Below are 13064 nucleotides of genomic sequence, written 5' to 3' on the forward strand. Positions count from 1 at the left end.
CTAAGGAGAAATCAAGAGTCGAAAACACCCACTATTAACATTAACTCTCTAATCTGGAGTTTAGCAAGTGTGTAAGAAAATTAAAACAAGTGTTAGTTCCATTTTAGATATGTGGGAAACCAAAGTACAGAGACTGCTTTGGCATCTGACAGAAGTAGGCTCCAGAATCCATATTTCCTAGTATCTAAAACATTCTTTCTATGACTAAATTATCCTCAATTAAGATAATGATTAAGAATCGTAGTAGTAGTAGTGTTACCGGCGGGGGTACTTGCTCCCAGAGCTCCCAAGATGGTAGTGGGCTGCTTCCAAACTGGTGGCGGGCCACTTCCAAGATGGTGGCAAGCCTCATGTTCTCTGACCTGGGGTTCTTGGCCTCACGGATTCCAAGGAACGGAATCTTGGGCCATGTAATGAGTGTTATAGGTCTATTAGAAGCTGTGGGTCCCGGAAGAGAACCGTTCAACCCAGTGACTAGTGTTCAGCTCGATTAGGACGAACCCAGGCACTTAGCCCTGCAGGAACAATGGCAAGCCTTTAGCCCAATTGGGAGTGGCAGTGGGCGCCTTGCTGGATCAGGAGCACAGTGGACACCCTGCTGGATCTGGTGGGATGGAAGTCAGCTGTGGGTCTGCCACAGCAGCAAACAGCAGTGGTGCATGGGGAGCGAAAGCTCAGCTCCAGCTCCAGACGTAACAAAACACGGACCAGAAGAGTGCAGTTGCAAGATTTAATAGAGTGAAATAGAGTGAAGTCAGGGCTCTCACATAAGGGGAGGGGACCCAAAGTGGCTTGCCATAGCCAGCTCGAATGCTTGGATTTCTTTCCTGATCCTTGTCCCTCCCACTGTGCTCTCAGGCAATAGATGATTGGCTATTTCTTTACCTCCTGTTTTGCCTAATGAGCATTTTCGTGAGCTTTCTGATTGGTCGGGTGTGGGCTGAGTTGCAAGCCCCATGTTTAAAGGTGGATGCGGTCACCTTTCCAGCTAGGCTTAGGGGTTCTTAGTCAGCCTAGGAAATTCCAGGTAGTTCTGTCTCTCAGTAGTAACAAAATCAATGTTTATTGAGGACTTATTTATTACTATGTGATAGGCACTGGGCTATATATTTTAAATTCTGTCTTGTTAATCTTTGAAGTCTTATTGGTATAGTCCTGGTGTCTAATGCAGTGTCTGGTATATAATAGGAGTTTGTAAGCATTTGTTAGTGAATGAATGAATCCTTAAAGAAGCAAAATGTATAAAGCAGGTTTTTAACTCTGTTATGTTGATTGATAAAACTGTGATGGTTTAAGGCAGTATGAAAAATAAATAAATGTGGAGAAAGGATGAGAGGATATAAACAAAAAATAGACTTCATTAAATGGACAACTGCTGAAATGTTATAGGTTACACTGATAGCCGGCTGCAAGGAATTTCTAGATATACAGTTAAGGATAAATGAAAAGAAAACACTGAATACTTTGAACAAAGATCCCAACCGGATAACTATCAGGTACAGAAATTGCATATGTTTTAAATAATTTTAAGAGGTTTTATTTAATTAAAATAAATAATGATACATGTTTTGCCATGTGGTTTTATTTACAGATTTCCAATGGAAGGAAGAATTAAAACAAGAGAAATGAAAGTAAATTGGTAAAGATGATTCATACTTATGAAAGTTTTCTTTTTTTGGTTTTAAAGCATATTTTAAATTTGTTTTTCTTAATACAGAAAAAATTACATAAAAATGAGTTAGAATGTGGATGTGAAATTAATTTCTTAGAACTCTCAGACTTTAAAATTGATGATTTGTGAATGGTTTTTCTTAACAAACATTTGTTCAGAGTGTATTCTGTTGAGGCAAGGTGGACGGTTGAAAGAAGACATGCTTCTTATGCTTCTCATTGTCAGGAGCTTTCAAGTTAGCTTGAATGAGAGTAATACATTTGTATTATTTGTAAAATGTGGACAGTATGAAAACCTGTGTAATAAATGTCTACTGAATGGTAATGGCATTCTGGGAGAGACAAAGAGTAAAAGCAAAATCATTAGTAAAGGAGTGTATATGTGACAGTGGATGACTATTCTGCCAAAAATGGGGAGTTTGTACAGAGATTAGTAATTGAAAGAGTAAATTAAGGTTACACTGTAACTTGTGGCTTTTAGCAGTTTGCAATCACAAATGCAATGATACTGTTTTCTGTTATGCTAAGTGCTTGGCTTTCTGAGGATGTAGGTCTTAGTGTTATGTAATTTAAGGTGAAATGATCTTTTTTAATGTGGCTTAATAAAACTAATTAGCCAAAGAATTTATTTTTCCTCCATAGCTAGAGGAGGCCATTCTTTCTTTGGGATTCTTCCTGACATCTTGTTAAATTTTATCTTCCAATTACCTTTAAGTCTATAAAATAGTCTTCTCATTGTTGTTTACAATTCATCAGGCAGATTTGTAGCATCTACCACTGAAGTTAATGTTTATTTTCTTAGCTGTACTTCTATATTCAAATATTTATTTCTATAAATTCATATATCCTTAGAGATCATAGTAAATAAACTTAAGAGATCAGATAGCCCAATCCTCTCATTTTACAAATTACATAAATGATGCCCAGATAAGTTATGACTTCACCAAGGTTATGTTGCTATCTAGAACTCTTGATTTTCTCATTTTTCCCCCCAGTGTACTGTGTTGCATAAATTATTGAGTCAAATTAAATCAAGTATTTTTCCACACTCATTTTCGTGGGAACACTTTATTTGAACTTTCAGTGCTTCCATTAGCTTTACCTTAAATTGGGTAGTATATTCTTTTGATTGAAGCTGTCAGATTTTAAAGTTTATTATACTTTATAATTGTTTTTATACATATCATAATTTAGATTCCCATTATCATTTCATGCCTTTGTGCATCTTGTTTAAGCATAGCCAAGAAGAGAGAATGTGTGTATGTGTGGGATGGAGGGGTCTTAATCCAAAATTTATAGTCTTTTGGTAGGTGTTGATGGCTAATAGTTACCTTTTTCATGGCTTTGTCATATCCCTGTTACTTTGCTGAACTTCAGATCTGTTCTTCTCCAAGTAGATGTTAATCCTCTTAGTTTAGGATTTTATCCTTCAAATTTCTGGTTTCCGCCTTTTTTTATTATATTTTATTTTATTTTATTTTATTTTATTTATTTATTTATTTATTTATTTATTTATTTATTTTGAGACAGAGTGTTGCACTGTGGCCCAGGCTCGAGTGCAATGGCATGATCTCGGCTCACTGCAACCTCTGCCTCCCAGGCTCAAGTGATTCTCCTGCCTCAGCTTCCAGAGTAGCTGCGATTACAGGAGCTCACCATCACACCTGGCTAATTTTTGTATTTTTAATAGAGATGGGGTTTCACCATGTTGGCCAGTCTGGTCCCGAACTCCTGACCTCAAAAGTGATCCACCTGCCTCAGCCTCCCAAAGTGCTGAGATTACAGGCATGAGTCAGCGTGCCTGGCTCTGCCCTTTTAATTTAAGGCTATTTTAAAATTCTTCCTAGCTTTAATTCCTAGGTCTTCCCTCTTCAGCACTAGCTCTGTTTTTTTTAACTGGTATTTTTCAGTGAACTGACAGGGTATGATACGGAGCCACCATACGAAGCCCTGGACTTCCCAACTCTGGATTCCCCTTTTACACACAAGAATGAACTGTTTGTGTGTAGACTGATATGGTCTGATCATGAATGTAATTCTAACCGAATGAATACTTCATCTCATTTAATTCTTTTACTAACCTTGGGTTAGTCATAACTACCATGTAACTCTGCCCCTGTTAGTTGAGGTGGTAGAGGTGCCACCTCAGCTGAGGCTGTGGCACTTCTCTTTCTACTGAGGACAAACTCAGGGGTAAGATCACAGGACATCACTGCTTGCCTTATCTGGTGCAGAGAAACAGAGAGCCCTGCCATGGTTCTGTACCTACTAGCTTAAATCTCTGTGCTTCCTCCTGTCCCTGTTTTATTACCGCTTCTTGAAATAAGATTTCTGACAGCGAAGTATGATGTTGAAAAGTGTCCTATTTATTATTAGATATATTGCTTTTTAATATAAATAAATATTACTTCAAAAGTCTTATTTTTACTCCAGCAATTTTGTACTCCACATTTGTGCATCCCTAGGTAGCTTAACAAGGAGTTTTATTTACCCAGCATTTAAAAGCACCCCATTTACGTTTTTCTGTCAGTTCCTTCTTTGATAGTATACTGTGTATCTTTGCAACTATTTCTTAATAGTTGATACAAAATAATTTTCAGAAGCATATACCATAACCAAAAAAAGTGAATAGTTCAAATTTCTGTTGTATACCTCCATTCCAGGAAGTGAGTTGATTACTTCTTTCAATTTTCATGTATCTTCTGCTAAACTAAATCATGAAATATAACTATTCTACCCTTTTTCTTTGTATAGCTGACTGTATTGGTCTTATCAGGAGACCTCCTTCTACTGGAGGAGTTTAGGAATAAATTTGTTTTTTAAAAGAGATCCCCTTAAGAGAGTAATAATACGTACAGTAACTTTAGTTTAGTTAGAACCATCAGTGATTTGTGTATCTATCAGTGCCTGATTAGGTAAGTTTATGGGCAAAACAGGTAGTAAAGAACCCAGGATATAGTAGGCACACAGGCACTAGTGTCTTTTTTCTCCTTATACAACTAACACCTCAAATTTAGTAGCCAAGCAGCTTCTGGTTTTGAATAACCAGCTAATATGCTACTGACCTTCATACACTAAACAGAATTATCAGCACCTAATACTATGCCTGGCACTTAATAAAAATTTGTTGATTAAACGAGTTGTATTTGTCGATTAAACAAGTTGTATTATTTTTCTCTAATTCCTTGAAAAGAAATAGTAGAGCCAAAAGATAGAACTGTATTGGAGGAGAATATGAAAACAATTTGAGATAGTTGAGATTAAAGTAACAGTCTTAGTGAAAGTCTCCTGTGATTTTTATCAATCTAGAGATTATAATGAAAGTTGGAGAAGAAATGAGATCTTTTAGAGAGAGAGAGAGAGAGATTGAGTGAATAAAATAGAGCAATAAGTAAATAAAGACAACTTTGAGGATTTGGGGAAAAGGGAAGGAACTTTTATTATTGACCTGCAATAATAACTATGCAAGATAGAGAATCATGTAGTATTGCAGAAATTAAGGCAGAGAAAAGTTTTAAGAAGGAATACTTCAGTGAGTGATGTCAAATACTGTAAGATAGATAGCCCTTAAAAGGGAGTAACAATTTTTTTCTTTCCCCCAGTCTTATTCAGGCTCAGCTAGGATGCATTCCCATACAAGATTTTGCTTTGACGCAAGATACCGCAAAGATTTTCAGACATGGCTCCCGAATTACAAGATGTATGTTATAGGATTAGTGGGTTTTAAATATTTTCTCCAATAAACTGGTATATTAGATTTAATATTGGAAACTCTTTTTTTTAGGGTTGTCAGATTTTGTAGCTGCTCAAGAAAAGAAGTTCACCGTACTATTGAATAGTTTGATTTTAGCTAAATGTTTTAGGTGTAAACTTTGGGAAAACTCTCTGCATGTATCCAAACAACTGGAAAAAATTGGTAGGTACTGAATACAGGCAGACAGTTTGGCCATGTCTGCAATTTATTCACTGTTAGTAAAATTATTCTGTGATGATTACAGACCTTCAAGGAAGATATGTGTTTGTAGGCTTAAATAAGTGCTGTATTTTACTTTCAAAAATCTGATTTTCATTTGCTCCTGCTTAAAGGATTCCATTTGAAATCAACTGGATGATACATGAGTACATGAGAAACCTAATAAAAATTAATGCTGTCATTTGAAAATTTTTTCTCATACCAGGAGGGCAATTTGGTTATAATAATTAGGTAACTATGTGATGCCCTCTCTTCCACTTTTATGACTAATATTTTGTTTTGATCTCAATTACAAGGTACAGAGTTAGCAGTCCCAGCCGTTCCTAATTCACTACAGAAAATTATGTCACTTCTTTATGTCTTTTTTTGTTTGTTTTTAATAACAGTAGGGTATTAATACTGATTTTTCATAGAGATTCTGTAGACAAAAGATTGTGTTTGATTATTTTGTCTATAGGAACCTTGTGTAGTGTGTGCTCTGAGACGATAGGGAGTACCATTTATAAAGGGTTTTCCTGTTTGGTACCTGTGACCTTGTGACCCTATTCCTTCTTAGATAGCTAGAATTCTAAAAAGAGAGTTTCTATCTTATGACTGACAGCCTTGTTAGTTTTACAATTTTGTATGCATCTTGGGGGTATCAATAAATTAAATAATGGATTTTTAGGGATGTTTTGTTATTTATTTGAACAAAGATTACCAGCTGTTTATGAAGAAGTCCTACCTTTTGTATCTGTGAAATTTGAAATCAGTGGGGTAGCAGAGGGCTGACTAGAAAGTCATGGGAGCTGGGGTGAAGGGGAGATTGACTGGTGCAAGTAAGGGGAGAGATTCTTGATGGAAAGGCTAACCTTCTTACAGAAATCCTGGTAACCGAATACCACATCCATTCCACAAAGGCAAGAGTTCTCAATTGGAAAGGTGGTTCCATACAACATTTAGAAAATTTTGAAATTTGGCTAAGTGATTACTAGTAAATTTCATTATACTTGAAAAAGCCAATCTTTCTGGCTTTCTAGAGTATTGTCAATATGGGCATCCATTGCATTCTGTCCCTTCCAGATTGTTGAAACTAACCTGTTTTCACACATACTCATTACAGCTGAACAGAAAAAAGCAAATATTACCCAGAAAAAAAAAAACCATATAATAGAAAAGTGAGAGAATCCAAACAAAAAGTTAAATCCAAGTTGTTACTGAGCATCTTGAAAAAAAATAACGCATAGAAATTGATTTTAATGGTGGCTACAAACTAAAAAGTTAAAAGTCAGTAAACATTTTGAGGGGAAATGGAAATAAACATTGAGGAATTATGAATACTAGAAGCTGTGTCTAAGAAGAACTAAGAGAAATTCCTAAGAACAAGTAAATAATGAGTAAGGAAATAGTGTCATACCTTCACTAGTAATATATGTAATATATATGCCTTAGACAAGGTAGTAATATTTTGGAATTTTATACTGCTCAGCGTCTTCTATTTGGGGATTTGGATAAATTCATTCATAAGCATGTAAGAATTTTAAATTCTACCTTCTGATAGTATAAGGAAATAGGAAAATTTCAAAGAAGAAAATGAACTTGATGTTTTTTGTTGTTTGTTTTTGAGATGGAGATTCGCTCTCTTGCCCAGGCTGGAGTCCAATGGCATGATCTAGGCTCACTGCAACCTCCGCCTCCCACGTTCAAGTGATTCTCCGCCTCAGCCTCCTAAGTAGCTGGGATTACAGGCATGTGCCACCTCGCCTGGCTAATTTTGTATTTTTAGTAGAGACAGGGTTTCTCCATGTTGGTCAGGTTGGTCTCGAACTCCCGACCTCAGGTGATCCACCTGCCTCGGCCTCCTAAAGTGCTGGGATTACAGGCATGAGCCACTGGGCCTGATCAAATTTGATGTATTTAAGGAATAAAATGAAAGCAAGAGTGACTGGAGAGTAGTCAGCAAAAGGAGAGTTAGAAGAAATTAGATTTGAGACATAGGCTGTAGTCAAGTAATATCAGTAAGGAAATTTGACCCCAGTAAGGAAATTGCCACTTCATTTTAAATGCAATGGAAAAGCATTGGAAGTTTTAGGCAGTAGAGTAATATAGTCTGGTTTAGGTACAGAAACATAGACCTGTATTCCTAAGACAGAAATGAGAGTCATCGTTTCATGAAGCAGTATTCCCTTGCTTCATTCAAGCATGATCTTTGAATGATGTTGCCTTTCTTTCAAGCACGAGTACAAAAGTACATATCTGTTGGTGATTGGCCTATGGATGACATATAGTGAAACTAAACGTCCGTCATGTGGACCAGTTTCTCTTTCTTTTATAAAGCAAATGCATATTTTATTTGTCTGAATAAATATGAATAATTGAATAATGTCACAAACCAAATAATCCAACTGAAAACTTTTTACAAAAACTATCAGTTAGTTATTTGACTGGATCTTTAAATTTTTTTTTACTAATTTAGTTGTTATATATTTAAATATGTGTTTATTTAAAGTGGATTATTTTTAAGTTGTTGTTTGATTAATTTTCCACAGGTATAACATTGTCAAATGCAATTGTAAATGCTGGTTTGACTTCCTTTAAAAAAATAGAAGAGACAGATGCAAGGGAACTTGAATTGGTATTTATATTCACTTATTCCTAATTCCTAATTCTATCTAAATTCTGAGGCCTACCTTTATTTCTATTAAAAGTTATTTTCCTTCTCATAGTCATAAGTATTTTAACTTACCAAGGTTTTGGGTGATAAGCATTATTAAAGCTATGTATTCTAAAAAATATTTTACTGAAAGAATTTCATGTGTTGTGGTAAGGATATAATGATGTAAATATTTTTAGATTTTAAATAGACATCCCCCCTTTGGAACCCAGATAAAAGAAACTGTGGTGTATCTACCAAAATATGAACTTAAAGTGGAACAGGTAAATATTTTCTATTTCTTAGATATTTTATTGTCTTTTCATAAATAAAGCTACCCATAAATAGGCTTCAGCTGAGTATAAGAAGTAAGATTATTTTTAACACTTTTTATACTTGTCCTTTTTTAAAGATTACAAGATATAGTGATACGACGGCAGAAATATTAGTGACTGTTATATTAAGAAACTTTGAACAGCTACAAACTAAAAGAACAGCATCGGATTCTCACTATGTTACCTTAATCGTAGGTGATGCAGATAATCAGGTAGTTTATCTGCACAAGATTATGTAAGTATGAAATTCCTGATGTTTGATTTTATTTCTAAGCATATACTGTAAAAGAAAAATTCTACTGGGAAAAAGAAAAAAAAAAAAACAAGATCATTGTGGGTTCAACTAAATTACATTTTCCTGACCCAATAATGGGGTAGTTTGTCTGTGTTTCTATTGAAGAAGATATTAACATTGGGTCTGTTTTAAATTGTTATATTGAATACTCAAATGAACAAAGTATAAAATCTATCACCATGGTCTGAAACAAGTGAGTAGATTACCTCTAGGAGGTCTTTCTTATTTCATTGCTTTTTTCCAGTCGTTCATGGCCCTAGTACTGTTTGGATGCAGTCTTTCTCCTACTGACCTCAAAATACACCTTCTACTTCCAAATTAAAATCTAACAAATTACTATAACTCCATTGTAGGAGCCAAACAAACAAAGCAAATGTATAGAGGCGGTACCCTCCCTTATATCTAGTTCTGTAGCATGCCATTCTATAATTTTTACTTCAGTATTTTTCCAGATACTATTATTTTCTCCCAGGATATCATAAGCAATCTCTAAGTATCAGTTGCAGCTATAACTAATATTTTTTTTTAGCACTTAGTAGGTTTCAAATATTGAATTATTTAATATTTGTATGAGACAGGTGCTATCCATATTTTGTAGAGGAGAAAATTGAGACAAAAAGAGTTTAATGAGTTTATGATTAATCAAACCTTAATCATGGTCATATAGCTAGTTAACAGCAACATCTAGATTTGAACCCAAGCAGTTTGACTCCAGAGCCTAGACTCCCAACCATATTACTGTATTTGTAAGTTCAGGAATGGCAGTAATTCTGAAATGGGAATCTCCTAAATGTGCCAGTATACTGGAAGATACCTTCCCAAAAAGTCGCATGCAAGGTTTCTGAAGGGACTGCAGTGACCAGGATATCCCTTTCACTGGTAACTCCTCTCCTGCAGCTAATCATGTCCCACTTACAGAGAATATGCTATTGTACAAATCTTTGTTCTCTGTGACTAATAAATCTGTGACTATATGAGACTAAAATAAGTTCAGTCATAAAATTGGTTGCTGGTTTGTTTGTGATGTTTTTAGATACAAACCATTTTATATCAATTTAAAAATAATATTGAAATTGTTCTCATAATACATGTAACCTACGTATAGCCAGTTTAAAATGGTAGTAATTTAGGGACAAGCTCTTGTGCTATTAATACAAAGTATATTTTCTTATTGGGACTAAAATGAGTAAATGCAACTTAGAAACAGCTGTAATTAAGAAAATTAGAGATCGGAGGGGGTGACTCACACCTGTAATCTCAGCACCTCAAGAGGCTGAGGCAGGAGGATCACTTAAACTTAAAGCCCAGAGTTTCAGACCAGCCTGGGCAACAAAGTGAGACCCTAGTTCTACAAAAATAAATAAATAAATAATCTGGGCTTAGTGCCAATGTGCCTGTGGTCCCAGCTTCTCAGTAGACCGAGGCAGGAGGCCAAGCCTAGGAGTTTGTGGCTGCAGTGAGGTATGATTGCACCACTGCACTTCAGCCCAGGCAACAGGGTGAGACTCTGTCTCAAAAAAAAAGAAAATTAGTTAGTTTTTTAAAAATCATGGTCAAGAGACTGCCATTGAACTCTGTTTTTCTCCCTCCTTAAAAGTTGGAGAAAGCAGTTTTCAGTAATTGATTTCAGTTTACTACTAGAGAGTATCTTTCTTAAGAACAATCAGCCCTTAACGATTAATATGTATTTCATTCAGTGTTTGGATCACTATTTAAACTCTACTATTTTTCAGGGATTCTGTTTTGCTAAAAGCTGGAAATTGGGCTAAAAAGATTGCTGTGAAGAGAGCTCTTAAATCTGGAGATCTTAGCATAAATCTAATAAGTTCTGAATTTGGTAAGTTAATTGAAGTAATGAAGACATGAATATAAATAACATAATTGCATTTAAAAATTACATCCTTATGCTGGTACAAAAAACAGTATAAATGGTATAATGCAAAAATAATATATTTAGATAATGTGAATAAACTTTAAAGGAAGTTTCATGTATTTAGGTATGTAAAAGATATCATGGACCAGGATGCCATAATTAAAAGTTTATCTTTTCATTTATAGGTATTTTATTTTCCTAGATAGTTAAATTGCAGTTATTTTTGGAAGATTTTTATTTTTATAATGATCAATATATAATTTTTTAGTTGTCATATTTTTTAACCTTTCAACATATTTTAACTTTCTGGACTTCTTAGCTCTAGAAGTTATAAAAATATAAGAGAGATAAAAAGAAACGTGTTCTCATATGTGGATTTATATGACTTAAATAAGCATTTGTATACGTTTTTTTCATTTTCCAGTTGGGCTTGATGTTCAGCAGAAATTTACAGTCTTTTACTTAGAACTCAAGCAGTTTGGAAATCAAATGACTATGCAAAGAAAATCTGAAACACAGATTTCCCATTCTAAACTTTCAGATAGATCTACAATAGCAGGACCTAATAAAGGTAAATAGCTCTATTAATTCTTATTTTATATTAAAGCAAAGGTATGGCTAGAGAGGAATATCAGTGTTATAGTACTGCAACACTCTGATTGAGGATACTCTGGAATAAGATACTTAAGATTCATAGTTATTGCATTAATAGTATATAGTAGAGATTCTTATAGTTAGTATTTATCAAATTGGGGTGATAATTGGGGGAGAAATTTTTTGATTCACCTTTTGCTATATGTATTAGTCCGTTTTTGTGCTGCTGTTAAAGACATACTTGAGACTGGGAAGAAAAAGAGATTTAATTGGACTTACAGTTTCACATGGCTGGGGAGGCCTCAGAATCATGGTGGGAGTTAAAAGGCACTTCTTACATGGCGGCAGCAAGAGAAAACTGAGGAAGAAGCAAAAGCAGGAAACCTTGATAAACCCATCAGATCTCATGAGACTTATTCACTATCAGAATAGCAAGGGGAAAACTGGCCTCCATGATTCAGTTACCGCCCCCTCAGTCCTTTCCACAACATGTGGGAATTCTGGGAGATACAATTCAAGTTGAGATTTTGGTAAGGACACAGCCAAACCATGTCAGTATACGTTTTTCCTTTTCCGTACTTATGCCATCATTACAGCCATTGTCAGGGGAGAGCAAGTGATGTACAAGAATCAACAGATCTGTTAAGACAAATCAGAGTGAAAATGAATTTTTTTTTATTATGGGAATTTTTCAAACATATACAAAAGTAGATAGAAGTATATGATGAACTTTCATTTACTCATTATCCACTTTAAACAGTAATTAACTCATGGCTACTACTTTCATCTATACCTCTCTTTAGTTTTTTTCCATCCATATTTTGAAGGAAATTTTAGATATCGTATTATTTCCTCTGTAAATGTTTCATTATATATCTATCTAAATGGTAAAGATTTTTTTAAAACTGCATTACTTTTATAGATAAAAAATAATATTATCCAATATTAAGTCAGGGTTCAAATTGTCTCATAAATATTGTAGATATATTATCATCTTCATATCATCTAGATATACTAGATTAACTCCTGAGTTCTTTTGACTGTTTCCAGTAGTTTTGATAGTTTCTTTGCTATGCAGAGTAATATGCTCTTCTAGGCTCATCTTGTATATATCTAGCTTCAGTCCCATACATAATAAACCCTTTGTTCAAGAAGCCTTTTTTTTAATGTTAGTAGGTTTCAGAGATCACAATCTGTGTCCTAGAGGAGCTCATTGCCATTGAGTGATCATGATCTCTTAGATTTTTTCATGCATAGAGTTAAGTATTATGTGATTATTTTTTGTCTTAAAAGACATCATGAATTCACACTTATCAAATCAAATTCAGAGATAACAGAATTTATCCTTAAACTCAATTATCTATATACACTTTCTATCATGCTGAGAAACTTGGTTCTCAATGGCTCAAAAATAATAGAATATCACTAATTTTCTATCCTTTGTATACATTACACACACAATAAACAGTCTGAAAATAGCAGCATCAGACTATCACTCTTAATATGATCATTAAAATTTGAGAATTATTTTGCAGGTATTTTTGTTCTTAGACTGTATCTTACTATCTTAGACTATATCTCAATAGTAAAATTATGTGTTTAAAAATCACTTGGAATAGATCCTCTGTATGTGGCCATATCACTCTGGATACATATACTTTCATTTGTTTCATTTTATATTTTTAGGAATA

General features: G+C 34.5%; 1 protein-coding gene across 1 annotated transcript; it reads left to right on the top strand.

The window, feature by feature from the left end:
- Window positions 1-1389: 1389 nt before the first annotated feature.
- On the top strand, window positions 1390-12019 carry LOC113219826 (probable ATP-dependent DNA helicase HFM1; the record flags this gene model as incomplete). Its single annotated transcript, XM_026447814.1, has 10 exons — window positions 1390-1496; window positions 1592-1639; window positions 5274-5371; window positions 5456-5587; window positions 8173-8258; window positions 8477-8560; window positions 8689-8846; window positions 10640-10743; window positions 11204-11350; window positions 11970-12019. Coding segments are annotated over 10 exons (1014 nt in total), but the record flags the coding sequence as incomplete, so codon positions are not given.
- Between the last annotated feature and the right edge of the window lie 1045 nt (window positions 12020-13064).

The sequence above is a fragment of the Piliocolobus tephrosceles genome, unplaced genomic scaffold (assembly GCF_002776525.5).
Source record: "Piliocolobus tephrosceles isolate RC106 unplaced genomic scaffold, ASM277652v3 unscaffolded_102, whole genome shotgun sequence".
NCBI classification, from domain to species: Eukaryota; Metazoa; Chordata; class Mammalia; order Primates; family Cercopithecidae; genus Piliocolobus; species Piliocolobus tephrosceles.